Here is a 27,024-nt window from a genome sequence, read left to right as displayed (position 1 = left end):
ACTGCTAGGGGGATCAAGGGGTATGGCGAGAAAGCAGGAATGGGGTACTGAAGTTGAATGTTCAGCCATGAACTCATTGAATGGCGGTGCAGGCTAGAAGGGCCGAATGGCCTACTCCTGCACCTATTTTCTATGTTTCTATGTTTCTATACAGCACTGCCCCCCCGTCATCAAGATTCACAGCACGGCCCTCGACAACGTGGACCATTTCCCATACCTCAGAGCCCCTTATCGGCCTCCCGAGGAAAAGAGTGTTTGAAGACCAGGCCCTCAAATCCACCACCAAGCTCATGGTCTACACGGCTGTAGTGATACCCGCCCTCCTGTATGGCTCAGAGACATGGACCATGTACAGAAGGCACCTCAAGTCGCTGGGGAAATACCACCAACGATGTCTCCGCAAGATCCTGCAAATCCCCTGGAAGGACAGACGCACCAACGTTAGCGTCCTCGACCAGGCCAACATCCCCAGCATCGAAGCACTGACCACACACTCGACCAGCTCCGCTGGGCAGGGCCACATTGTCCGCATGCCCCCGACACGAGACTCCCGAAACAAATGCTCTATGCGGAGCTCCTTCACGGCAAACGAGCCAAAGGTGGGCAGCGGAAACGTTACAGGGACACTCTCAAAGCCTCCCTGGTAAAGTGCGACATCACCACTGACACCTGGGAGACCCTGGCCGCAGACCGCGCTAGGTGGAGAAAGTGCACCCGGGAGGACGCTGAGCACCTCGAGTCTCATCGCCCGAGAGCGTGAAGAGGTCAGGCGCAGGCAGTGGCCGGAGCGCGCGGCAAACCAGTCCCACCCTCCCCTTCCTTCGACGAATATCTGTCCCACCTGTGACAGAGTCTGTGGCTCTCGTAACGGACTGTTCAGCCACCAAAGAACTCACTTCACGAGTGGAAGCAAGTCTTCCTCGATTCCGAGGGACTGCCTATGATGATGATGCTTGCTGTGCGCCAATTGGCCGCCGCGTTTCCCACATTACAACAGTGACTACACTTCAAAAGTACTTCATTGGCTGTAAAGTGCTTGGGAACGTCCGGTGGTCGTGAAAGGCGCGATATAAATCCAAGTCTTTGTCCTGTCTCCAAACTTATTTCTCCGGGCCTCTGGATTACTCGTCCAGTAACGTAACCGCCATGCGAGCAACTGAGCCATTGCTATCCAGGAGCAATGCCAGGGGAGGTGCGCTAGGGGACTATCTGCAATGGAAGTGCAGCCGCTGTGGGAAGAGCGCAGCACAGGTGATTTGCACAGTACCTGGTTTAAGAGTGCGTCGTACACATCGTCCCCCTCACAGTAGACGTGTGCCTGCAGGAGAGGCAAAGAAATGGTCACAAGTCACATTTTGAAACAAGCGCTCCCCCCCAACACAGCCAGGTGCAACAAAGCACTTCACGACAAAACAAAAAGGATCAATACCGTGGAGCGGGAGGGGGAAGCGGGGAAGGGTTAGCGTGCGGCACACGGTCAAGGGGCAGGTTATTGAAGGGAGGTAAGTGAGGCCGAGTGATCGAGGGACGGGCGGTGGTACTGATGGAGGAAACAAAGGGGCTGCATTTTGGCTCCTGTCCGCCCCGTTTTTTGGCCCCAGAACGGCGGCAATGGCGGGGGGGAGGGGGGGTGTTGTGGGCGGGCGCTCAGTCTCCAGCGCCCCGTGGCAATCCTCAGGATCCGGGGATCAGCTGTGGCGTGGAGCAGCACCGTGGGAAGAGCTGTCCCCGGTGTGAGACGCCCCCCCCTCCCTGGTTGAGACACCCCCTGGCCTGAGTTTCGACTCTTGCCCTGCGGTGAACGCCTGGGAAATCAGGGCGGTCCAACCATCCCGGCAGCGAAGACGTGAATGGCGGTCTCCTGCGGTCAGTGTGTGTTATTTCTTTTCATTTTTTTTTTTTTGCCAATTATTGGGTGGTGGTACGGGCAATATTTTGGGAATGTCGTGGGGGGGTTTTAGGTTTCCCCCCCCCCCCCCCCCCCACTCTCTCGTCTCTCGGAGCGCTCCCAGCCCAGCTCTGGGCCCAGCTGCCCAAACTGACACTGAGGCCCAAACTTGCTCACTGAGGCGCAAACTGCTCCCGGGGGCAAACTTAAACCCCCCCCCCCCCACTCCCCCACTCCCGCTGCCCGCTTGCTTTGGGAGTCTCGTGTCAGGCATGCGGACAATGTGGGCCCGTCCAACGGAGCTGATCGAGTGTGGTCAGTGCTTCAATCACACGGTGTCGGAGGGAATGGGGCAGATTTCATGTAACCAACGACCGGGACCTTTTCAATTTTATTTCAAACTTTTGCCATCTTCAATCCGAGCGAAGGCCGCGCGATCCGACATAAGAAACAGGAGCAGGAGTCGGCCATACGGCCCCTGGAGCCTGCTCCGCCATTCAAATACGATGGCTGATCCGATCATGGACTCGGCTCCACTTCCCTGCCCGCCCTCTTATTCCCTGGTCAGTTAAGAAACTGTCTCTCTCTGTCTTAAATTTATTCAATGACCCAACCTCCACAGCTCTCCGAGGCAGCGAATTCCACAGATTTACAACCCCCCCCCCCACCCAGAGAGAAGAAATTTCTCCTCGTCTCAGTTTTAAATGGTCGGTCCCCTTATGCCCCCCAAGCCCCAGTCCTGGAGGTACCTTGCCTTGCTTGACTCGACACTCCACGTCCACTGCTGCTTTCCCCTTCACGAGCACAGTCTTCACCGTTTCTGAGGAGACAACACCAGCGGGTCAGCTTCCGCGCCAAACGCAACCGTGGCGGCCATTTCCCGCCTCTTTTAAAAAAAAAAACGCCCGGGTTTAAAATCAGCAGTCGCTTATCTCGATCGGACACAGCAACGGACTCGAACCCATTTGCACCCCCAACTTTAAAATGGCTGATTAAAGCACCTTGCACGTTCGGTTTATTTCGGGCAGAGAGACAGCCGAGGTTACTGACTAGTTCACAACTCATGGAAGTGCACTGAAGACTACAACAACAACTTGTATTTATGTAGCACCTTTAACATAGAAACATAGAAAATAGGTGCAGGAGTAGGCCATTCGGCCCTTCGAGCCTGCACCGCCATTCAATGAGTTCATGGCTGAACATTCAACTTCAGTACCCCATTCCTGCTTTCTCACCATACCCCTTGATTCCCCGAGTAGTAAGGACTTCATCTAACTCCTTTTTGAATATATTTAGTGAATTGGCCTCAACAACTTTCTGTGGTAGAGAATTCCACAGGTTCACCACTCTCTGGGTGAAGAAGTTTCTCCTCATCTCGGTCCGAAATGGCTTACCCCTTATCCTTAGACTGTGACCCCTGGTTCTGGACTTCCCCAACATCGGGAACATTCTTCCTGCATCTAACCTGTCTAACCCCGTCAGAATTCTAAACGTTTCTATGAGGTACCCTCTCATTCTTCTGAACTCCAGTGAATACAAGCCCAGTTGATCCAGTCTTTCTTGATATGTCAGTCCCGCCATCCCGGGAATCAGTCTGGCGAACCTTCGCTGCACTCCCTCAATAGCAAGAATGTCCTTCCTCAAGTTAGGAGACCAAAACTGCACACAATACTCCAGGTGTGGCCTCACCAAGGCCCTGTACAACTGTAGTAACATCTCCCTGCCCCTGTACTCAAATCCCCTCGCTATGAAGGCCAACATGCCATTTGCTTTCTTAACCGCCTGCTGTACCTGCATGCCAACCTTCAATGACTGATGTACCATGACACCCAGGTCTCGTTGCACCTCCTCTTTTCCTAATCTGTCACCATTCAGATAATAGTCTGTCTCTCTGTTTTTACCACTAAAGTGGATAACCTCACATTTATCCACATTATATTTCATCTGCCATGCATTTGCCCACTCACCTAACCTGTCCAAGTCACTCTGCAGCCTCATAGCATCCTCCTCGCAGCTCACACTGCCACCCAACTTAGTGTCATCTGCAAATTTGGAGATACTACATTTAATCCCCTCGTCTAAATCATTAATGTACAGTGTAAACAGCTGGGGCCCCAGCACAGAACCTTGCGGTACCCCACTAGTCACTGCCTGCCATTCTGAAAAGTACCCATTTACTCCTACTCTTTGCTTCCTGTCTGACAACCTGTTCTCAATCCACGTCAGCACAGTAGTAAAACGTCCCAAGGTGCTTCACAGAAGTGTTAGACACAACAAATACATAAGTAGAAATTAGGGCAGGTGACCAAAAGCTTGGTCAAAGAGGTCGGTTTTAAGGAGCGTCTTAAAGGAGGTGAGAGGTAGAGAGGCGGAGAGGTTTCGGGAGGGAGTTCCAGAGCTTGGGGCCCAGGCAACAGAAGGCACGGCCACCGATGGTGGAGCGATTATAATCAGGGATGCTCAAGGGGGCAGAATTAGAGGAGCGCAGACATCTCAACACAAGTAAATATCATAACCACGACTCTCATTTCCTCAGGTTGTTCCCTCTGCCTGTCCACCAGGTGTGGTGCGAGTTCCACATTGTAGTCTGCCTCTGGTTCCGCAGTGTTGTTGGTAAATCTGCTTTTGACTTGGCCTACATGCCTCCGGCAGGTTTTGCCATTGTCCATTTGTACTACCAGTAGCCTGTTTCCTTCCTTGCCCGTTACTGTCCCTGCAAGCCATTTGGGACCCCTGCCATAATTTAGTACAAACACTTTGTCCCCTATCTCATTCCATCTCCCCTTCGAATTTCTGTCATGGTACTCAGTCAGCTTACGGCGCTTTGCCTCAACGATTTCATGCATGTCTGGGAGGATTAATGAGAGCCTTGTTTTTAAAGTCCTTTTCATCAACAGTTGCGCGGGGGGGTTCCTAGTCAGTGAGTGCGGACGAGATCTGTATGCCAGCAGCAGTCGAGACAGGCGACCCTGCAGCGTGGGACCTTGGATTTTAAGCATGCCTTGTTTAATGATTTGCACTGCTCTCTCCGCCTGGCCGTTGGAGGCCGGCTTGAACGGTACCGTCTTGACGTGATTTATGCCGTGGTCAATTATAAAGTCTTGGAATTCTGCGCTATTGAAGCACGGACCATTTTCACTGACCAATATGTCAGGGTTTCCGTGCGTTGCAAACATAGTTGCGATGCTCTCCACAGTGGTGGAGGTTGTGCTCGAGTTTAAAACGGTGCATTCAATCCACATTGAAAATGCATCTACAACTACGAGGAACATTTTGCCCATGAATGGGCCCGCATAGTCTACGTGCACCCGCGACCACGGTTTGGTAGGCCAGGGGCTCAGTGGAGCTCAGTGGGGGCATTGCTGAGTTGGGCACAAATGGTGCACCTTCGGACGCAGAGCTCCAAGTCCGCGTCAATACCAGGCCACCAGACGTGGGATCTGGCTATGGCCTTCATGAGAACGATCCCCGGTGCTCGCGGTGGAGCTCCCGGACAAATGCCTCTCTGCCTCGCAGAGGCATGACTACTCGGCTGCCCCACATCAGGCAGTCTGCTTGTAGTGATAGCTCATGCATGCGCCTGTGAAAGGGTTTTAATTCCTCGGGGCAGGTATCGAGAGCTTCTGCCCAGTCACCGGTTAGGACACATCTTTTTACTAAGGATAACGTGGGGTCGCTGGCTGTCCAGGCTCTGATTTGGCGAACCTGTGGAATCAAAGGCATTGATTGCCATGACTATCTCACAGTCCTGTTCATCGGACCCTTCCGTGGTCGCCAGGGGTAGCCTGCTGAGCACGTCGGCACAGTTGTCTGTGCCTGGTCTGTGCCTTATGGTATAGTCGTAGGACGCCAGCATGAGTGCCCACCGTTGAATTCGCGCCGAGGCGTTGGCGTTTATTGCCTTGCTCTCGGATAGGAGGGACATGAGGGGCTTGTGGTCGGTTTCGAACGCGAACTTGGCCCCGAAAAGGTATTGGTGCATCTTTTTGACACCGTACACGCACGCGAGCGCCTCCTTCTCTACCATTCCGTACCCGCGCTCCGCCCGCGAAAGTGACCTGGAGGCATAAGCTATGGGTTGTAATTTGCCCGCACTATTGACATGTTGCAAAACGCACCCGACCCCATACGCTGACGCATCGCATGAGAACTAGCTTTTTACCTGGATCAAAGAAAGTCAAAACACTGTTGGAACACAGAAGGTTGCGTGCCTTATTGAAGGCACGTTCCTGGGCATCCCCCCCAAAACCAATAGCACGTGGAGAGGCTCCAGCAGCGTGCTTAAGTTCTGCATCAAGTTCCCAAAGTAATTGAGTAGCCCGAGAAAGGTGCGCAGTTCTGAGACATTCCGGGGCCTGGGTGCCAGACGAATTGCTTCTGTTTTGGACTCTGTTGGGCGGATTCCATCAGCGGCAATCCTTCTGCCCAAAAATTCAACCTCGGGTGCGAGAAACAGGCACTTGGATTTCTTGACTCGTAGGCCTACCCGATCCAACCGCTTTAGTACTTCCTCCAAATTACGGAGATGGGAGTCGGTGTTCCTGCCCGTGATAAGTATGTCGTCTTGAAATACAACCGTCCCTGGGATGGACTTGAGCAGACTCTCCATGTTGCGCTGGAATATTGCAGCTGCCGACCTGATGCCGAATGGGCATCGATTGTACATGAAAAGGCCTCGATGTGTGTTGATGGTGGTGAGTAGCTTGGATTCCTCGGTCAATTCTTGCGTCATATACACAGATGCGAGGTCTAATTTTGAGAAAAGTTTACCTCCAGCCAATGTGGCAAATCAGTCCTCCGCTCTGGGCAGCGGGTACTGATCCTGTAGGAAGACTCTGCTTATGGTAGATTTGTAGTCCCCACAGATTCGTACGGATCCATCAGGCTTCATGACTGAGACGACGGGACTTGCCCAGTCGCTAAATTCCGCAGGTGATATAATGCCTTCCTGCAGAAGCCTGTCTAGTTCGTGTTCAATCTTTCCCCTCATCACATAGGGTACAGCTCTGGCCTTGTGATGGACCGGTCTAGCATGTAGATTTTGACTTTGGCCCCTTTGAAAGTGCCCACACCTGGCAAATCGCTTTATAACTGTTGAGCAGGAGGTCCGTTCCTCTAATGACATGGCATGGACATCATCCCATTTCCAGTTTAGTTTTGCCAGCCAGCTTCTCCCCAGCAGTGCTGGGGGGTCTCCGGGGACAATCCACAGAGGAAGTCGGTTCACTGTCCCTTTGTGTGTGACAGAGAGCATGGCGCTGCCGAGGACTGGTACGATTTCTTTGGTATAGGTCCTTAGTTTGGTGTCGACCCTTGTGAGTTTTGGTCTGTCGCTTTTATGCGGCCACAGTTGTTCAAATTGTTGAGCGCCCATGAGAGATTGACTCGCTCCCGTATCCAGCTCCATGTTGACAGATATCCCGTTGAGTAGGACCCTCATCATTATAGGAGGCGTCCTGTTGTAGGAGCAGCGGCCATTGATCGTGTTGACCCGCTGTACATCGGTGTCCCGGGTATTGTCCGCACCATCTTCTGGTCCGCTTTCCGACCCATCCGATTCGTATACCAGCCGAGCTACCATTTTTTTGCACATGCGGGCCAAATGCCCTGTATATTCACAATTTCTGCAAACAGCCTGCTGAAATCGACATCCCCTTGACGAGTGCCCACCCCCACACCTCCAGCACAGACCTGTTCCATTGTTCAAAGAGTTCCCAAAGAATGAGCTGCGTCTGGCTGATCTCTCTTGAGCTTCTCTCAGTTTGTAGTTGATTGCTCGCATTGTGGGTTGATGAGGTGTGAACGGCCGTTCCTGTGGCCCTTGATGGCTTCTGCCTGCTGTCGAGAACCTGTTCTCCCGGTTTTGTCTGTGTGTGGGGGTAGCAGCTTGTTTAGTGCTGTGAACTTCTTGTTCCGATATTTCGTTAGTTGTCGTACCTGCATTGTAAATCAACCTCGTTTCTTCTTGCCCTACCAAGAATGTCTGTGCAACCAGTGCTGCTGCCTCTAAGGTCAGGTTTCTATGTGCTTTCGGAATATGCCTGCGTGACCTATTACTTCAATGAAAAAGTCTCTCAGCATTTCTCTCCTCAGTTCATCGGAGAACTCACATAAGCTAGCCAACCTCCGAAGTTCCGCCACGAAGTCGGGTATGCTCTGGCCCACACAGCGTCTGTAGTTGTAGAACCTGTGCCTGGCCATGTGTAGGCTGCTCGCTGGCTTCAGGTGGTCTCTTACCAGTGTGCTCAATTCTTCAAACGACTTGCTTGCTGGTTTCTCGGGTGCCAACAGATCCTTCATTAAAGCGTATGTTTTCGAGCCACAGCTGGTCAAGAGACGGGCTCTTCTCTTGTCTGCCTTATCGTGGCCTAACCAGTCTTTGGTTACAAAGCTTTGCTGGAGCCTTTCTATAAAAGTCCTCCCAATTGTCTCCCGCATTGTACTTTTCATCTGATCCGTTGTTTGCCATTCTGTAATCCCGCAACTCGTCGCCACTGTAAAGTCCTGTCCCCTCAGTACAGATCCACACGAGGCATGTCGTGAAGTCAAGGTCACTCTGGACCTGCACCTTTATTTCACAGCTCTGGAATGCTGCACTTGCCTGAGACCTGTCCTTATATACCTGTCTCTTGCAAGTGCACCCCTGGTGGCAAGATATGCTGGTGGTTACAGGTCATACCTTGTTACAGTCATGTATAGCATGTTAGGATACAGTTATATATAATACTGTAAGATACATGACACTTCTGACTCCGAGGCAAGTGTGCTACCCACTGAGCCACAGCTGACAGTAATGTATCTAGACACACAAGTTGTTCCTTTACGTGCGACGCGTATTTCTGCCCTGTGAGTTTTCCAGCACGCGGAATCACTAACCTTCAGCCGCGTGACGTGCAACACTTACCCTGGCTGTCTCCTGCCCCCTGGTGGCTGGAGCCGGCCTCGCCCGCCGGCTGCCCCCGGGAGGTGTTGCGCGGTTTCTTGGCGGGGGCCGCTCCTTCCGCCCGCGAGGACGGCCCGGCCGAGCTGCCAGCGGGCTGCGGCCCGCCGTTTGGCACCTCCTCTGGGTCGGCCGCATCTGCCGGAGGGAGGGACGGAGCGACGGTGAGAAACAGGGCACCACAGAGACTCAACGAGGGACAAGGTCAGCGAGGGAGGGGGACATGATCGCAGCGCCATTCTCTCCCCTTTCGGTCTGGTTAAGAAGCCCAATGGCTGTCGGTCCGCCCTCAAACTGTCCCATAACAACACACAGAAGAACATAAGAAATACGGCCCCTCGAGCCTGCTCCGCCATTCAATACGATCGTGGCTGATCCGATCATGGACTCAGCTCCACTTCCCCGCCCGCTCCCCATAACCCTTCACTCCCTTATCGCTCAAAAATCTGTCTATCTCCACCTTAAATATATTCAATGACCCAGCCTCCACAGCTCTCTGGGGCAGAGAATTCCACAGATTTACAACCCTCCGAGAGAAGAAATTTCTCCTCATCTCCGTTTTAAATGGGCGGCCCCTTATTCTGAGACTATGCCCCCTAGTTCTAGTCTCCCCCATCAGTGGAAACATCCTCTCTGCGTCTACCTTGTCGAGCCCCCTCAGAATCTTATACATTTCAATAAGATCACCTCTACACTCCAATGAGAAGAGGCCCAACCTGCTCAACCTTTCTTCATCCATCATTTAGCCCAATAACTCGCTCTCCCCCCAAACTGGTCTCCCCCCACAAATTGTACCCATCACCGCCCCCCCCCCCCCTGCCAAAAAGTGTCCCGTGTCAGCCCAGTGACTGTCGGGACCCCCCCCCCCCCCCCCGCCCCGCAGAGTCCAGTGTCGACAAGCGGCCAATGACCGAGCCTATTCCCGTGAATTTACCCGACTGGATGCGGCCCATCTTCCGCTCGTACTTGGTCTTGCCGTTGACCTGCCTCATCCGGCCGATGTCCAGGACATAGCGCACGCGGCCAACGGCCATGCCGACGGTCCCCTCCCCCGCCCGCCTCGCCCGCTCCAGGTCGGCGCTCACCGCGGCGCTGTAGGGGTGCCAGAGGGCATCGTCGTCCTGCCACTGCCACATGTAATCTGGAGGGAACAGCACAACGGGCAGAGTTACGAGCGATTCAGATAACAGTGTAAATCCCACAAAGACACTCACAGGGACAGGAGGAGGCCCATTCAGCCCCTCGGGCCCGTTACACAGGAACAGGAGGAGGCCCATTCAGCCCCTCGGGCCTGTTACACAGGAACAGGAGGAGGCCCATTCAGCCCCTCGGGCCTGTTACACAGGAACAGGAGGAGGCCCATTCAGCCCCTCGGGCCGGTTACACAGGAACAGGAGGAGGCCCATTCAGCCCCTCGGGCCGGTTACATAGGAACAGGAGGAGGCCATTCAGCCCCTCGGGCCTGTTACACAGGAACAGGAGGAGGCCATTCAGCCCCTCGAGCCTGTTACACAGGAACAGGAGGAGGCCCATTCAGCCCCTCGGGCCCGTTACACAGGAATAGGAGGAGGCCCATTCAGCCCCTCGGGCCTGTTACACAGGAGGAGGCCATTCAGCCCCTTGGGCCTGTTACACAGGAACAGGAGGAGGCCATTCAGCCCCTCGGGCCTGTTACACAGGAACAGGAGGAAGCCATTCAACCCCTCGGGCCTGTTAAATAGGAACAGGAGGAGGCCATTCAGCACCTCGGGCCTGTTACACAGGAACAGGAGGAGGCCATTCAGCCCCTCAGGCCTGTTACACAGGAACAGGAGGAGGCCATTCAGCCCCTCGGGCCTGTTACACAGGAACAGGAGGCCATTCAGCCCCTCGGGCCTGTTACACAGGAGGAGGCCATTCAGCCCCTTGGGCCTGTTGCACAGGAACAGGAGGAGGCCCATTCAGCCCCTCGGGCCTGTTACAGAGGAAGAGGAGGCCATTCAGCCCCTCGGGCCTGTTACACAGAATCAGGAGGAGGCCATTCAGCCCCTCGGGCCTGTTACATAGGAACAGGAGGCCATTCAGCCCCTCGGGCCTGTTACACAGGATCAGGAGGAGGCCATTCAGCACCTCGGGCCTGTTACACAGGAACAGGAGGAGGCCATTCAGCCCCTCGGGCCTGTTACATAGGAACAGGAGGAGGCCCATTCAGCCCCTCGGGCCTGTTACACAGGAACAGGAGGAGGCCCATTCAGCCCCTCGGGCCTGTTACACAGGAACAGGAGGAGGCCATTCAGCCCCTCGAGCCTGTTACACAGGAACAGGAGGAGGCCCATTCAGCCCCTCGGGCCCGTTACATAGGAACAGGAGGAGGCCCATTCAGCCCCTCGGGCCTGTTACATAGGAACAGGAGGAGGCCATTCAGCCCCTCGAGCCTGTTACACAGGAATAGGAGGAGGCCCATTCAGCCCCTCGGGCCCGTTACACAGGAGGAGGCCATTCAGCCCCTTGGGCCTGTTACACAGGAGGAGGCCATTCAGCCCCTTGGGCCTGTTACACAGGAACAGGAGGAGGCCATTCAGCCCCTCGGGCCTGTTACACAGGAACAGGAGGAAGCCATTCAACCCCTCGGGCCTGTTAAATAGGAACAGGAGGAGGCCATTCAGCACCTCGGGCCTGTTACACAGGAACAGGAGGCCGCCATTCAGCCCCTCGGGCCTGTTACACAGGAACAGGAGGAGGCCATTCAGCCCCTCGGGCCTGTTACACAGGAACAGGAGGAGGCCATTCAGCCCCTCGGGCCTGTTACACAGGAACAGGAGGCCATTCAGCCCCTCGGGCCTGTTACACAGGAGGAGGCCATTCAGCCCCTTGGGCCTGTTGCACAGGAACAGGAGGAGGCCCATTCAGCCCCTCGGGCCTGTTACCGAGGAACAGGAGGCCATTCAGCCCCTCGGGCCTGTTACACAGAATCAGGAGGAGGCCATTCAGCCCCTCGGGCCTGTTACATAGGAACAGGAGGCCATTCAGCCCCTCGGGCCTGTTACACAGGATCAGGAGGCCATTCAGCCCCTCGGGCCTGTTACACAGGAACAGGAGGAGGCCATTCAGCCCCTCGGGCCTATTACATAGGAACAGGAGGAGACCCATTCAGCCCCTCGGGCCTGTTACATAGGAACAGGAGGAGGCCCATTCAGCCCCTCGAGCCTGTTACATAGGAACAGGAGGAGGCCATTCAGCTCCTCGGGCCTGGTACACAGGAGGAGGCCATTCAGCCCCTCGGTCCTGTTACACAGGAACAGGAGGAGGCTATTCAGCCCCTCGAGCCCGTTGCACAGGAACAGGAGGAGGCCGCCATTCAGCCCCTCGAGCCTGTTACACAGGAACAGGAGGCCGCCATTTAGCCCCTCGAGCCTGTTGCACAGGAACAGGAGGCCGCCATTCAGCCCCTCGGGCCTGATCCATCATTCAATGAGATTCAGGCTGATCTGTATCTTAACCCAGTCCACCAACGGTGGTCCCATAAATCTTAATACCCTTACCAGCAAAAATCAATCAATCTCAGTTTTGAGATTTACAATTGACCCCCCGCCCCCTCGCCCCCTCCACCTCAACAGATTATTTTTGGCGGGTTATTGGGGGCACAGGGTGTAAGAAGTCCCAGATTTGCACTGCCCTTTGTGTGAAGAAATGCTGCCTGACATCACCCCGAGCTCTAATTTTAAGGTTATTCCCCCTTTGTTCTGGACTTCCCCCCCCCCCCCCCCCCACCAGAGGAAATAGTTTATCTCCATCTAACCGGTAAACTCCTTCTGTCATCTTCAACGCCTCGAGTAGATCACCCCTTAATCCTCTATACTCGAGGGAATACAAGCCCAGTCTATGCAACCTGCCCTCATAATTTAACCCTTTTAGCCCCGGTATCATTCCCCTCCCAGGCCAATAGAACCATCCTGAGGGTCGGTGCCCAGAACTGAACACAGTTCTATATATATATATATTATATATATGTGTCTGATATAGTCAGGCATTCAAGAATAATCAGCTGGAATGCTTGAGCGAATGTATTTCCAGTTTGATGATTTAGTTCTGCTCTGTAACGAGCGTGCTGGCTGATCAGTACTAACCAGAGTGTTGATAGAGGGACTGGCGGGGGAGGTCAGGGGAAGGAAAAAAATCAAGTACGGCTGCCGCTTCTGATTGCTATCTAGTGGGCCTCCTGCAAGCTTGCATGTGTGCAGAGAGGCGAGGACAGGATTGGAACTGAACCCACCCTCCCCCAAGGTTGAATAGCCAACACTCGCCGCCAAGGTTTATACATGAAGATAAGCCTCTTGGGTGAGGTGCAGCACAACAGCCAGTACCCGGGAAACCTCAGCCCAGCAAAGGAGACTGCGTCTCGAGCGAGAGAGGAGAAAATTGGCGAGCTGCGGAGGGTTAAAAAGGACGCCAGGAGAGGCGAGGGCCCAGGGGCAGCACGGGCCCAGCCCACACTGTGCGATATGTGGGCGCACTGGGTCCGTGCAGCAGAGCTGGTCTCCAGTCGTCCTGGTTAACCCTTGCCACTGGACCTCGCTCTGTCCAGCCCGTGTGGTGGCTGGTGTGCAACGGTCACCCCACGTTAAACAAATTCACGCACAGGCATCTTCCACCTTTCAACATGTGGTTCGGGATCCAGAATATTAGGTCCTTCATTGTAACATCTGTGAACACATCCCTTTTTGGGGTGGAAATCATCCTCAATTCGAAAGATCGCCCAAGACGACGACTAACCAGAGCTTAAACAGGCACAAGGGGCTGAATGGCCTCCTCCTCTTCCTGTGCAACAGGTCCGAGGAGCTGAATGACCTCCTCCTGTTCTTATGTAACAGGCCCGAGGGGCTGAATGGCCTCCTCCTGTTCCTATGTAACAGGCCCGAGAGGCTGAACGGCCTCCTCCTGTTCCTGTGTAACATGCCCGAGGGGCTGAATGGCCTCCTCCTGTTCCTATGTAACAGGCCCGAGGGGCTGAATGGGCCTCCTCCTGTTCCTGTGTAACAGGCTCGAGGGGCTGAATGTCCTCCACCTGTTCCTGTGTAACAGGCTCGAGGGGCTAAATGTCCTCCTCCTGTTTCTGTGTAACAGGCTCGAGGGGCTGAATGGCCCCCTCCTGTTCCTGTGTAACAGGCTCGAGGGGCTGAATGTCCTCCACCTGTTCCTGTGTAACATGCCCTGGGGCTGAATGTCCTCCTCCTGTTCCTGTGTAACAGGCTCGAGGGGCTGAATGTCCTCCTCCTGTTCCTGTGTAACATGCCCTGGGGCTGAATGTCCTCCTCCTGTTCCAATATAACAGGCTCGAGGGGCTGAATGTCCTCCACCTGTTCCTGTGTAACATGCCCTGGGGCTGAATGTCCTCCTCCTGTTCCTGTGTAACATGCCCTGGGGCTGAATGTCCTCCTCCTGTTCCAATATAACAGGCTCGAGGGGCTGAATGTCCTCCTCCTGTTCCTGTGTAACATGCCCTGGGGCTGAATGGCCCTCCTCCTATTCCTATGTAACAGGCTGTAGCGTACTTTCCTCCTTCTCAATGCTACAGTCCCCACCCAAACAACTCAGCAAATGCTGACAGACAAGCATGGTTTGCTTTCATCCGGTGACCATCCCCAAATCTAACTTTTGTTATATCAGATGGTCTTTTATCAGGTATTTCTGCTCCTTACAGTGAGGGACGTCAGTCCTGAGCTGTGGAACACTTCCAAATCAGGCACCCAGTGGTCTCACCCAACAAGGGTTAGATACAGAGTAAAGCTCCCTTTACACTGTCCCATCAAACACTCCCAGGGCAGGTACAGGGGGTTAGATACAGAGTAAAGCTCCCTCTACACTGACCCATCAAACACTCCCAGGGCAGGTACAGGGGGTTAGATACAGAGTAAAGCTCCCTCTACACTGTCCCATCAAACACTCCCAGGGCAGGTACAGCACGGGGTTAGATACAGAGTAAAGCTCCCTCTACACTGTCCCATCAAACACTCCCAGGGCAGGTACAGCACGGGGTTAGATACAGAGTAAAGCTCCCTCTACACACTGTCCCATCAAACACTCCCAGGGCAGGGACAGCACGGGGTTAGATACAGAGTAAAGCTCCCTCTACACTGTCCCATCAAACGCTCCCAGGGCAGGCACAGGGGGTTAGATACAGAGTAAAGCTCCCTCCACACTGTCCCATCAAACACTCCCAGGGCAGGTACATGGGGTTAGATACAGAGTAAAGCTCCCTCTACACTGTCCCATCAAACACTCCCAGGGCAGGTACAGCACGGGGTTAGATATAGAGTAAAGCTCCCTCTACACTGTCCCATCAAACACTCCCAGGGCAGGTACAGGGGGTTAGATACAGAGTAAAGCTCCCTCTACACTGTCCCATCAAACGTTCCCAGGGCAGGTACATGGGGTTAGATACAGAGTAAAGCTCCCTCCACACTGTCCCATCAAACACTCCCAGGGCAGATATCGAGCCTGTACATACAGTCCTCCTGGTCCTTCACGGCATAGCGAATGTTCCTTTCGAAACCCGTTTGGCTGTTCTTCTGGACCATTTTCTTCAAATCCACTTGTAAGTTGGTCTTCGAGGCGAGAGACAGCCGAACCGAAGTGTTCCCAGACCTGAGAGAAGATCATCGGTGAACTGGTGTCAAAGCAAATCGATTTGATACATTCGGGACTTGATCCCCTGCGCTGAAACTCCCTAAACCTCTCCGCCTCGCACCTGCCCTCCTTAGGACCCTCCTTAAAACCTACCTCTTTGACCCAGCTTTTGCTCCATGGCCTAATATCCTTTGATGTGGCTCGCTGTCAGATTTTGTTTGAGAATCACTCCCGCGAAGCACCTTGGGTCGGTTTCACCACGTTAATGCCGCTATATAAATGCAAGTTGTTGTTGTTAGTGGGTCAAATAACGGGATCAATTCTGAGCAGGTTTTGTCGAGAGGACAAGGTGCACTGCAGCAACTCGCCAAGGCTTCTTCAGCAGCACCTCCCAAACCCACGGCCTCTACCGCCTAGCAGGACGAGGGCAGCAGGCGCATGGGAACACCACCACCTCCACGTTCCCCTCCCAGTCACACACCATCCCGACTTAGGAATATATCGGCCGTTCCTTCATCGTCGCTGGGTCACAATCCTGGAACTCCCTCCTTAACAGCACTGTGTGGGAGCACCTTCACCTGTCAAGCCCTCCAAGACTGTTATCCGTTTCAATGAGATCACCTCTCCTTCTAAACTCCAGAGAGTAGAGGCCCATTCTATGCAATCTCTCTTCATGGGACAGCCCTCCCATTCAAAATTCTCATCCTGGTTTTCAAATCCCTCCAAGGCCCCACCGACCTCTGTGACCTCCTCCTGCCCTACGGCCCTCCGAGATCTCCGCGCTCCTCCAATTCTGGTCTCCACCATTGGTGTCCTTGACTTCAGCTCGGAGGGCGGTGAACACAGGAGCGATTATCAAATAGAAATTTGGCACCGAGCCGTATGAGGAGATATTAGGACAGGTGACCAAAAGCTTGGTAAAGGAGTGCCTTAAAAAGAGAGGCAGAGAGGTTTAGGAAGGTGTAACATGTGCACCCGTGAGTGTGTTCACAGGTTGGTAGAGCGGTTGTTTAGTGCCCCCCCCCACCCCACTGCTTTTAACCAGGGGGCACTTGTTTGAGAGTTTTTGGAGTTTCCCCCTCTTTAATCCGAGGCACTTGATTTAATTGGTTATTTGTTCTCAACAAAAGAGTTGTAGAGCTGTTGCCCAGGCCGCCTGCAATTTCTGCGTTCTGGAAGGGCCAGTGTTCCACGTTTTTACGGAGTGTACGAGCTTGCAACCCCTGTTCCATGATTTGAAGGGGCTGCCCCTCAAATTCTGGCTTGCACTTTCAGTCCCACGCTCCTGATCTTTGGGCACCCTGTGCGGAGGGGGAGCGGGCAGGTCGGGGGGGGGGGACCTCCGCGTAGGACTGCTCCTGGGCCTGGCCAAGGGGGCCATTAACCGGTCCAGGGGGGCCGTTCAGCCCGACTGCCCGCCTCTCTTCCGCGGTTACATCCGAGCCAGGGGTGTCCCTGGAGATGGAGCACGCGGTGTCCACCGGTACGCTCGCGGCCTTCCGCCAGAGGTGGGCGCCGGAGGGACTGGAGTGCATCGTCACCCCCGGCAACCCAATTCCAGTTTGATTTTATATGTTTTAAAGTTGAATTTGTTTTATTGCCGCTTTTAGTGTCCGCCCAGTCAGGGGGCACTTGTATAATTTGTCTCTCGGTGCCCTTAAAAAAAACACAAAACCTCCCCCCCCCAAAAAAAAGGGGCACCTGAAAAGTGTTTGGAGTGTCTCTTCCCCCCCCCCCATCCCCCTTTAATAAGGGGGCACTTGATTTAACGTTTATTTTTTGCAACAAAAGAGTGGTAGAGCTGTTGCATTGGGAGTGGCTTAGCCAGTCACATGATGTTGACAAGACTCAATAAAACCCCAGCCAGTTGGGTTCGGGGGATCCACGATGGGGCAGCTGGTTGTGAGCCGAGTGAATGAAGCGGTAATGTGTCGTGTGATTGTTAAGCCTTTGCTATTAAACCAACAAGTTCTTAATTGCAATGTGTTGCTATGACTTCTTAAGCGAAGAACCTTTGAAGCAAGTACATTAACTGAAGGGAATTCCAGGGCTTGGGGTTAAGGCAGCTGAAGTCACAGCCCCCAACGATGGTGCGATTAAAATCAGGGGGATGTGCGAGAGGTCAGAATTGGAAACATAGAAACATAGAAAATAGGTGCAGGAGCAGGCCATTCAGCCCTTCTAGCCTGCACCGCCATTCAATGAGTTCATGGCTGAACATGAAACTTCAGTACCCCCTTCCTGCTTTCTCGCCATAACCCTTGATCCCCCGAAGAGTGCAGAGATCTCGGAGGATTGCAGGACTGGAGGAGGCGAGAGATAGGGAGAGCCAGGAGATTTGAAGACAAGGATGAGAATTTTTTTTTTTTCCCCCCAAGTGTTGCCGGACCGAGAGCCAATTTAGGTCAGCGAGCACGGTGACGGGTAGTAATGGAACGGTAACGGACGGGCAAAGGGGTCGGAGAGAAGAACAGAATTGGAGGAGCGCAGAGATGTCGGAGGGTTGGAGGGGGAGGAGGTTACAGAGATGGGGGGGTTCGCGCACGAGGGAGAAAATTTTAAATGGGAGGCGTGCGATCCAGCGACGCTTCACGCACTCACCGCAAGGCCTCCGACATGTCCTGCGCGTGGACGGCGGAGTAAACGTTCCAAGCTCCGCCGTCCCCTTCCCATTCCCAGCGACAGGCCAGCTCGGCGAGCTCTTCCTCCTCCTCTTCGCCATCCTCCTCCTTCACAACCTTCCGTTTCCGGCCTGCAGGAACACCGCAGTTAGCGTCACTAAGCCCTGGTTAGACCGCACCTGGAGTATCGCGCACGTGGCAGCTTTTACATTGAAAAGCCGACGACACGGGTCCTTGTGCGCGAAAACACAAAAAGTTAGTGTGCAGGTACAGTTAGTGATCAGGAAGGCCAATAGAATGTTGGCCTTTATTGCAAAGGGGGATGGAGTATAAAAGCAGAGAAGTCCTGCTACAACTGTACAGGGTATTGGTGAGGCCACACCTGGAGTACTGCGTGCAGTTTTGGTCTCCGTATTTAAGGAAGGATATACTTGCAGTTCAGAGAAAGTTCACTCGGTTGATGTAGGGGTTGTCTTATGAAGATAGGTTGGGCCTCTACTCATTGGAGTTCAGAAGAATGAGAGGTGATCGTAACAAAGCATATAAGATGAGGGGGCTCGACAAGGTGGAAGCAGAGAGGATATTTCCACTCATAGGGGAAACTAAAACTAGGGGACATTGTCTCAGAATAAAGGGCCGCCCATTTAAAACTGAGATGAGAAGGAATTTCTTCTGAGGGTTGTAAATCTGTGGAATTCTCTGCACCAGTGAGCCATGGAGGCTGGGTCATTGAATATATTTAAGGCGCAGACAGATTTTTGAGCGATAAGGGAGTGAAGGGTTATGGGGAGCAGGCGGGGAAATGGAGCTGAGACCATGATCAGATCAGCCATGATCTTAGTGAATGGCGGAGCAGGCTCGAGGGGCCAAATGGCTGACTCCTGCTCCTATTTCTTATGTTCTTATGTTCCCTGGCAGCTAAATAATTCAAGCCGACACTCCTGGTGCCAACGAAAGGGACATGGCCAAGATCAGCTCCGTCCATCCCGGGTCACGCGGCTCCCAGCCAGACCACGTGTTTCAAAACTCCGTCCCCTGCCACGTGCGCACTTCACCAAAGCAGGCCGGGTCCCACCGAGTTGGTTCAAACAAATTGGAAAACTTTAAACAGGGGCTAAAAACTTCAACCCTCAACCCCAACCACCTGCAAAATGCACAAAGAAAGAAATACAAGAATATTGTTGCAAGCACGGGGTGCAATGCCTGAACGGCATGCGGTTTGAGTTAGGACATGGGGACAGCAGAGTTTGGGACGAGCTGAAGTTTACGGAAGCTGGAAGATGGGAGGCCAGCCAGGGCCAGCCTGGCCCAGCAGTCTGAGTGGCCCCCAGCCTGTGAGCACCATCGGAGCAGGCCGGGGAGCGGAAGGAGCAGTGTGGCGGCGTACCACTCCAGGGAGCAGCACGTGCTGGAGCAGGAGGGCAACGGCAGTGAAGAGGGACATCACCAAGGTCCAGGTCGGTGATTGGAGCGTGGGCAGGTACAGCAGGAGCGGCGAGATCGGGGCGAAGGAGCGGCGAGAATTTGTAGAGGGACGTGATCGGGGCCCGGGAGAGGCGTGAGTTCGGGGCCCAGGGGCAGCACGGGCCCAGCCCACACTGTGCGATATGTGTGCACACTAGGTCCATGCAGCAGAGCTGGTCTCCAGTCGTCTTGGTTAACCCTTGCCACTGGACCAAGGCCTCGCTCTGTCAAGCCCCGTGTGGTGGCTGGTGTGCAACGGCCACCCCACGTTAAACAAACCCACCCACAGGCATCTTCCACCCTTCAGGATGTAGTTCGGACCTGGAATTTTAGGGTCCATCATTGAATCACCTGTGAACTTTTTGACGGTGAAGCTAGCCATCCTCAATTCGAGGGACTGCCTATGATGCTGGAATAGCCAAGTCTGGAGGTAACAAAGGCATGGATTGAAGGTTTCAGCAGCGGACGAGCTGAGGCAGTGGCGGAGGCGGGCGACGTTACGGAGGTGGAAATATTCGGTCATTAGTGACGGGAGAGGAGATGGGGTCCGAAGCTCCGCTCAGGGCCAATTGGGACGCTGATGTTGCAAACGGCCTGTCTCAGCATCAGACAGCGGCCAGCGACAGAAAGAAAAGTCGTGCATTTATATACGCGCTTTTCACGACCACCAGACATCGCAAAGCACTTTACAGCCAATGAAGTACTTTTTGAAGTGTAATGTGGGAAATGCAGCAGCCGATTTGCGCACAGCAAGCTCCCACAAAACAACCACGTGATAAATTACATAAGAACATAAGAAATAGGAGCAGGATTAGGCCACCTGGCCCCGCGTGCCTGCTCCGCAATTCAATAAGATCATGGCTGGTCTTACTGAGTAGCGGAGCAGGCTCGAGGGGCCAGGTGGCCTAATGTCTGAGAGAAGAAATTCCTCCTCATCTCAGTTTTATTCTGAGACTATGTCCTCCGGTTTTAGTTTCCCCCACGAGTGGAAATATCCTCTCTGCATCCACCTTGTCGAGCCCCCTCATTATCTTATCTGTTTCGATAAGATCGCCTCTCATTCTTCTATGCTTTTCCAAATGTCCTGCTACTGCTTCCTTAATAATGGACTCCAGCATTTTCCCAACCACTGATGTTAGGCTAACTGGTCTATAGTTTCCTGCTTTCTGTCTGCCTCCTTTTTTTTTTTAAAATAGGGGCGTTACATTTGCGGTTTTCCAATCCACTGGGACCTCCCCAGAATCCAAGGAATTTTGGTAGATTACAACCAATGCATCCACTATCTCTGCAGCCACTTCTTTTAAGACCCTCGGATGTAGGCCATCAGGTCCAGGGGACTTGTCCGCCTTTAATCCCATTATTTTACCGAGTACTACCTCATTAGTGATAGTGATTGTATTAAGTTCCTCCCTCCCTATAGCCCCTTGATTTTCCCCTTTTGGGATGTTTCTAGTGACTTCTACCGTGAACACCGATACAAAATATTTGTTCAACGTCTCTGCCATTTTCCTGTTCCCCATTATTAATTCCCCAGTCTCATCCTCCAGGGGACCAACATTTACTTTAGCCACTCTTTTTTTCTTTTTGTGTACCTGTAGAAACTCCTGTTTTCATATTTCCTGCTAGTTTACTTTCATACTCTAGCTTCCCTTTATTATTTTCTTAGTCGTTCTTTGCTGGCTTTTAAAAGTTCCCCAATCCTCTGGCCTCCCACTGGTCTTGGCCACATTGTATGCCCTTGTTTTCAATGGCCAGTGTTTCAGCGAGGTTGATTGAGGGATAAATATTGGACACCGGGGACAAATCTCCTGCCCTTCTTCCAGTAGTGTCCTGGGGCCAATATTTATCCCTCAATCAACGTAACAAAAACAGACTACCTAGTCATTATCACAATGCTGTTTGTGGGAGCTTGCTGTGTGCAATATTGGGCTGCTATATAGATGCAGGTAGTTGCTGTTGTAATGCCACTAACCCGGTGCTAGAGAGGCAGGGGTTGTTGTTGTAGTGCCACTAACCCGGTGCTAGAGGCGCAGGGGTTGTTGTTGTAATACCACTACCCCGGTGCTAGAGAGGCAGGTGTTGTTGTTGTAATACCACTACCCCGGTGCTAGAGGGGGGCAGGGGTTGTTGTTGTAGTGCCGCTACCCCGGTGCTAGAGAGGCAGGGGTTGTTGTTGTAATACCACTACCCCGGTGCTAGAGAGAGGCAGGGGTTGTTGTTGTAGTGCCACTACCCCGGTGCTAGAGGGGGGCAGGGGTTGTTGTTGTTGTAATACCACTACCCCGGTGCTAGAGGGGGGCAGGGGTTGTTGTTGTAGTGCCACTACCCCGGTGCTAGAGAGGGGCAGGGGTTGTTGTTGTAATGCCACCACCCCGGTGCTAGAGGGGGGCAGGGGTTGTTGTTGTAATGCCACTACCCCGGTGCTAGAGGGGGGCAGGGGTTGTTGTTGTAGTGCCACTACCCCGGTGCTAGAGAGGGGCAGGGGTTGTTGTTGTAATGCCACTACCCCGGTGCTAGAGAGGGGCAGGGGTTGTTGTTGTAGTGCCACTACCCCGGTGCTAGAGGGGGGCAGGGGTTGTTGTTGTAATGCCACTACCCCGGTGCTAGAGGGGGGCAGGGGTTGTTGTTGTAATGCCACTACCCCGGTGCTAGAGGGGGGCAGGGGTTGTTGTTGTAATGCCACTACCCCGGTGCTAGAGAGGGGCAGGGGTTGTTGTTGTAGTGCCACTACCCCGGTGCTAGAGAGGGGCAGGGGTTGTTGTTGTAGTGCCACTAACCCGGTGCTAGAGAGGGGCAGGGGTTGTTGTTGTAGTGCCACTACCCCGGTGCTAGAGGGGGGCAGGGGTTGTTGTTGTAGTGCCACTAACCCGGTGCTAGAGAGGGGCAGGGGTTGTTGTTGTAGTGCCACTACCCCGGTGCTAGAGGGGGGCAGGGGGTTGTTGTTGTAGTGCCACTACCCCGGTGCTAGAGAGAGGCAGGGGTTGTTGTTGTAGTGCCACTACCCCGGTGCTAGAGAGGGGCAGGGGTTGTTGTTGTAGTGCCACTAACCCGGTGCTATAGAGGGGCAGGGGTTGTTGTTGTAGTGCCACTACCCCGGTGCTAGAGGAGGGCAGGGGTTGTTGTTGTAGTGCCACTACCCCGGTGCTAGAGAGGGGCAGGGGTTGTTGTTGTAGTGCCACTACCCCGGTGCTAGAGGGGGGGCAGGGGTTGTTGTTGTAATACCACTACCCCGGTGCTAGAGGGGGGCAGGGGTTGTTGTTGTAGTGCCACTACCCCGGTGCTAGAGGGGGGCAGGGGTTGTTGTTGTAGTGCCACTACCCCGGTGCTAGAGGCAGGGGTTGTTGTTGTAATACTACCCCGGTGCTAGAGAGGGGCAGGGGTTGTTGTTGTAGTGCCACTAACCCGGTGCTAGAGGGGGGCAGGGGTTGTTGTTGTAGTGCCACTACCCCGGTGCTAGAGAGAGGCAGGGATTGTTGTTGTAGTGCCACTACCCCGGTGCTAGAGAGTGGTAGGGGTTGTTGTTGTAGTGCCACTACCCCGGTGCTAGAGGGGGGCAGAGGTTGTTGTTGTAGTGCCACTACCCCGGTGCTAGAGAGGCAGGGGTTGTTGTTGTAGTGCCACTACCCCGGTGCTAGAGAGGGGCAGGGGTTGTTGTTGTAGTGCCACTACCCCGGTGCTAGAGGGGGGCAGGGGTTGTTGTTGTAGTGCCACTACCCCAGTGCTAGAGAGAGGCAGGGGTTGTTGTTGTAGTGCCACTACCCCGGTGCTAGAGAGGGGCAGGGGTTGTTGTTGTAGTGCCACTACCCCGGTGCTAGAGAGAGGCAGGGGTTGTTGTTGTAGTGCCACTACCCCGGTGCTAGAGAGGGGCAGGGGTCGTTGTTGTAGTGCCACTACCCCGGTGCTAGAGGGGGGCAGGGGTCGTTGTTGTAGTGCCACTACCCCGGTGCTAGAGAGAGGCAGGGGTTGTTGTTGTAGTGCCACTAACCCGGTGCTAGAGGGGGGCAGGGGTTGTTGTTGTAGTGCCACTACCCCGGTGCTGGAGAGGGGCAGGGGTTGTTGTTGTAGTGCCACTACCCAGGGGCTAGAGAGGGGCAGGGATTGTTGTTGTAATACTACCCCGGTGCTAGAGGGGGGCAGGGGTTGTTGTTGTAGTGCCACTAACCCGGTGCTAGAGAGGGGCAGGGGTTGTTGTTGTAGTGCCACTACCCCGGTGCTAGAGGGGGGCAGGGGTTGTTGTTGTAGTGCCACTACGCCGGTGCTAGAGAGGGGCAGGGGTTGTTGTTGTAGTGCCACTACCCCGGTGCTAGAGAGGGGCAGGGGTTGTTGTTGTAGTGCCACTACCCCGGTGCTAGAGGGGGGCAGGGGTTGTTGTTGTAGTGCCACTACCCCGGTGCTAGAGAGGGGCAGGTGTTGTTGTTGTAGTGCCACTACCCCGGTGCTAGAGAGGGGCAGGGATTGTTGTTGTAATACTACCCCGGTGCGAGAGAGACAGGGGTTGTTGTTGCAGTGCCACTAACCCGGTGCTAGAGAGGGGCAGGGGTTGTTGTTGTAGTGCCACTACCCCGGTGCTCGAGGCAGGGATTGTTGTTGTAATACCACTACCCCGGTGCTAGAGGGGGGCAGGGGTTGTTGTTGTAGTGCCACTACCCCGGTGCTAGAGGGGGGCAGGGGTTGTTGTTGTAATACCACTACCCCGGTGCTAGAGGGGGGCAGGGGTTGTTGTTGTAATGCCACTACCCCGGTGCTAGAGGGGGGCAGGGGTTGTTGTTGTAGTGCCACTACCCCGGTGCTAGAGAGGCAGGGGTTGTTGTTGTAATACCACTACCCCGGTGCTAGAGAGAGGCAGGGGTTGTTGTTGTAGTGCCACTACCCCGGTGCTAGAGGGGGGCAGGGGTTGTTGTTGTAATACCACTACCCCGGTGCTAGAGGGGGGCAGGGGTTGTTGTTGTAGTGCCACTACCCCGGTGCTAGAGAGGGGCAGGGGTTGTTGTTGTAATGCCACTACCCCGGTGCTAGAGGGGGGCAGGGGTTGTTGTTGTAATGCCACTACCCCGGTGCTAGAGGTGGGCAGGGGTTGTTGTTGTAGTGCCACTACCCCGGTGCTAGAGAGGGGCAGGGGTTGTTGTTGTAATGCCACTACCCCGGTGCTAGAGAGGGGCAGGGGTTGTTGTTGTAGTGCCACTACCCCGGTGCTAGAGGGGGGCAGGGGTTGTTGTTGTAGTGCCACTACCCCGGTGCTAGAGAGGGGCAGGGGTTGTTGTTGTAATACCACTACCCCGGTGCTAGAGAGAGGCAGGGGTTGTTGTTGTAGTGCCACTACCCCGGTGCTAGAGGGGGGCAGGGGTTGTTGTTGTTGTAATACCACTACCCCGGTGCTAGAGGGGGGCAGGGGTTGTTGTTGTAGTGCCACTACCCCGGTGCTAGAGAGGGGCAGGGGTTGTTGTTGTAATGCCACTACCCCGGTGCTAGAGGGGGGCAGGGGTTGTTGTTGTAATGCCACTACCCCGGTGCTAGAGGGGGGCAGGGGTTGTTGTTGTAGTGCCACTACCCCGGTGCTAGAGAGGGGCAGGGGTTGTTGTTGTAATGCCACTACCCCGGTGCTAGAGAGGGGCAGGGGTTGTTGTTGTAGTGCCACTACCCCGGTGCTAGAGGGGGGCAGGGGTTGTTGTTGTAATGCCACTACCCCGGTGCTAGAGGGGGGCAGGGGTTGTTGTTGTAATGCCACTACCCCGGTGCTAGAGGGGGGCAGGGGTTGTTGTTGTAATGCCACTACACCGGTGCTAGAGAGGGGCAGGGGTTGTTGTTGTAGTGCCACTACCCCGGTGCTAGAGAGGGGCAGGGGTTGTTGTTGTAGTGCCACTAACCCGGTGCTAGAGAGGGGCAGGGGTTGTTGTTGTAGTGCCACTACCCCGGTGCTAGAGGGGGGCAGGGGTTGTTGTTGTAGTGCCACTAACCCGGTGCTAGAGAGGGGCAGGGGTTGTTGTTGTAGTGCCACTACCCCGGTGCTAGAGGGGGGCAGGGGGTTGTTGTTGTAGTGCCACTACCCCGGTGCTAGAGAGAGGCAGGGGTTGTTGTTGTAGTGCCACTACCCCGGTGCTAGAGAGGGGCAGGGGTTGTTGTTGTAGTGCCACTAACCCGGTGCTATAGAGGGGCAGGGGTTGTTGTTGTAGTGCCACTACCCCGGTGCTAGAGGGGGGCAGGGGTTGTTGTTGTAGTGCCACTACCCCGGTGCTAGAGAGGGGCAGGGGTTGTTGTTGTAGTGCCACTACCCCGGTGCTAGAGGGGGGGCAGGGGTTGTTGTTGTAATACCACTACCCCGGTGCTAGAGGGGGGCAGGGGTTGTTGTTGTAGTGCCACTACCCCGGTGCTAGAGGGGGGCAGGGGTTGTTGTTGTAGTGCCACTACCCCGGTGCTAGAGGCAGGGGTTGTTGTTGTAATACTACCCCGGTGCTAGAGAGGGGCAGGGGTTGTTGTTGTAGTGCCACTAACCCGGTGCTAGAGGGGGGCAGGGGTTGTTGTTGTAGTGCCACTACCCCGGTGCTAGAGAGAGGCAGGGATTGTTGTTGTAGTGCCACTACCCCGGTGCTAGAGAGTGGTAGGGGTTGTTGTTGTAGTGCCACTACCCCGGTGCTAGAGGGGGGCAGAGGTTGTTGTTGTAGTGCCACTACCCCGGTGCTAGAGAGAGGCAGGGGTTGTTGTTGTAGTGCCACTACCCCGGTGCTAGAGAGGGGCAGGGGTTGTTGTTGTAGTGCCACTACCCCGGTGCTAGAGGGGGGCAGGGGTTGTTGTTGTAGTGCCACTACCCCAGTGCTAGAGAGAGGCAGGGGTTGTTGTTGTAGTGCCACTACCCCGGTGCTAGAGAGGGGCAGGGGTTGTTGTTGTAGTGCCACTACCCCGGTGCTAGAGAGAGGCAGGGGTTGTTGTTGTAGTGCCACTACCCCGGTGCTAGAGAGGGGCAGGGGTCGTTGTTGTAGTGCCACTACCCCGGTGCTAGAGGGGGGCAGGGGTCGTTGTTGTAGTGCCACTACCCCGGTGCTAGAGAGAGGCAGGGGTTGTTGTTGTAGTGCCACTAACCCGGTGCTAGAGGGGGGCAGGGGTTGTTGTTGTAGTGCCACTACCCCGGTGCTGGAGAGGGGCAGGGGTTGTTGTTGTAGTGCCACTACCCCGGTGCTAGAGAGGGGCAGGGATTGTTGTTGTAATACTACCCCGGTGCTAGAGGGGGGCAGGGGTTGTTGTTGTAGTGCCACTACCCCGGTGCTAGAGAGCTGCATGGGTTGTTGTTGTAATACCACTAAACCGGTGCTAGAGGCAGGGGTTGTTGTTGTAGTGCCACTAACCCGGTGCTAGAGGTGCAGGGGTTGTTGTTGTAGTGCCACTACCCCGGTGCTAGAGAGGGGCAGGGGTTGTTGTTGTAGTGCCACTACCCCGGTGCTAGAGGGGGCCAGGGGTTGTTGTTGTAATACCACTAACCCGGTGCTAGAGGGGGGCAGGGGTTGTTGTTATAG

General features: G+C 54.5%; 1 protein-coding gene across 4 annotated transcripts in view; it reads right to left on the bottom strand.

Annotated features, from left to right (window-relative positions):
* The window catches only part of parp2 (poly (ADP-ribose) polymerase 2), a 74,277-nt gene that overhangs the window by 40,332 nt on the left and 6,921 nt on the right, over positions 1-27,024 (bottom strand). Inside the window, exons 2-7 of one of the 4 annotated variants that reach the window (XM_070866640.1) lie at positions 18,036-18,186; positions 15,316-15,452; positions 9,763-9,969; positions 8,793-8,966; positions 2,638-2,708; positions 1,268-1,318 (exon numbers count right to left, since the gene is read on the bottom strand). In XM_070866640.1, coding sequence (XP_070722741.1) covers positions 1,268-1,318; positions 2,638-2,708; positions 8,793-8,966; positions 9,763-9,969; positions 15,316-15,452; positions 18,036-18,186 — 791 coding nt within the window. The remainder of the gene's footprint in view (positions 1-1,267; positions 1,319-2,637; positions 2,709-8,792; positions 8,967-9,762; positions 9,970-15,315; positions 15,453-18,035; positions 18,187-27,024) is intronic. The other 3 variants (XM_070866641.1, XM_070866642.1, XM_070866643.1) reach the window with 3 other exon arrangements.

The sequence above is a fragment of the Pristiophorus japonicus genome, chromosome 23, assembly GCF_044704955.1.
Source record: "Pristiophorus japonicus isolate sPriJap1 chromosome 23, sPriJap1.hap1, whole genome shotgun sequence".
In the NCBI taxonomy this organism is placed as follows: Eukaryota; Metazoa; Chordata; class Chondrichthyes; family Pristiophoridae; genus Pristiophorus; species Pristiophorus japonicus.
Note: the sequence above shows the minus strand (reverse complement) of the source record. Positions and strands in the feature narration are given on the sequence as shown.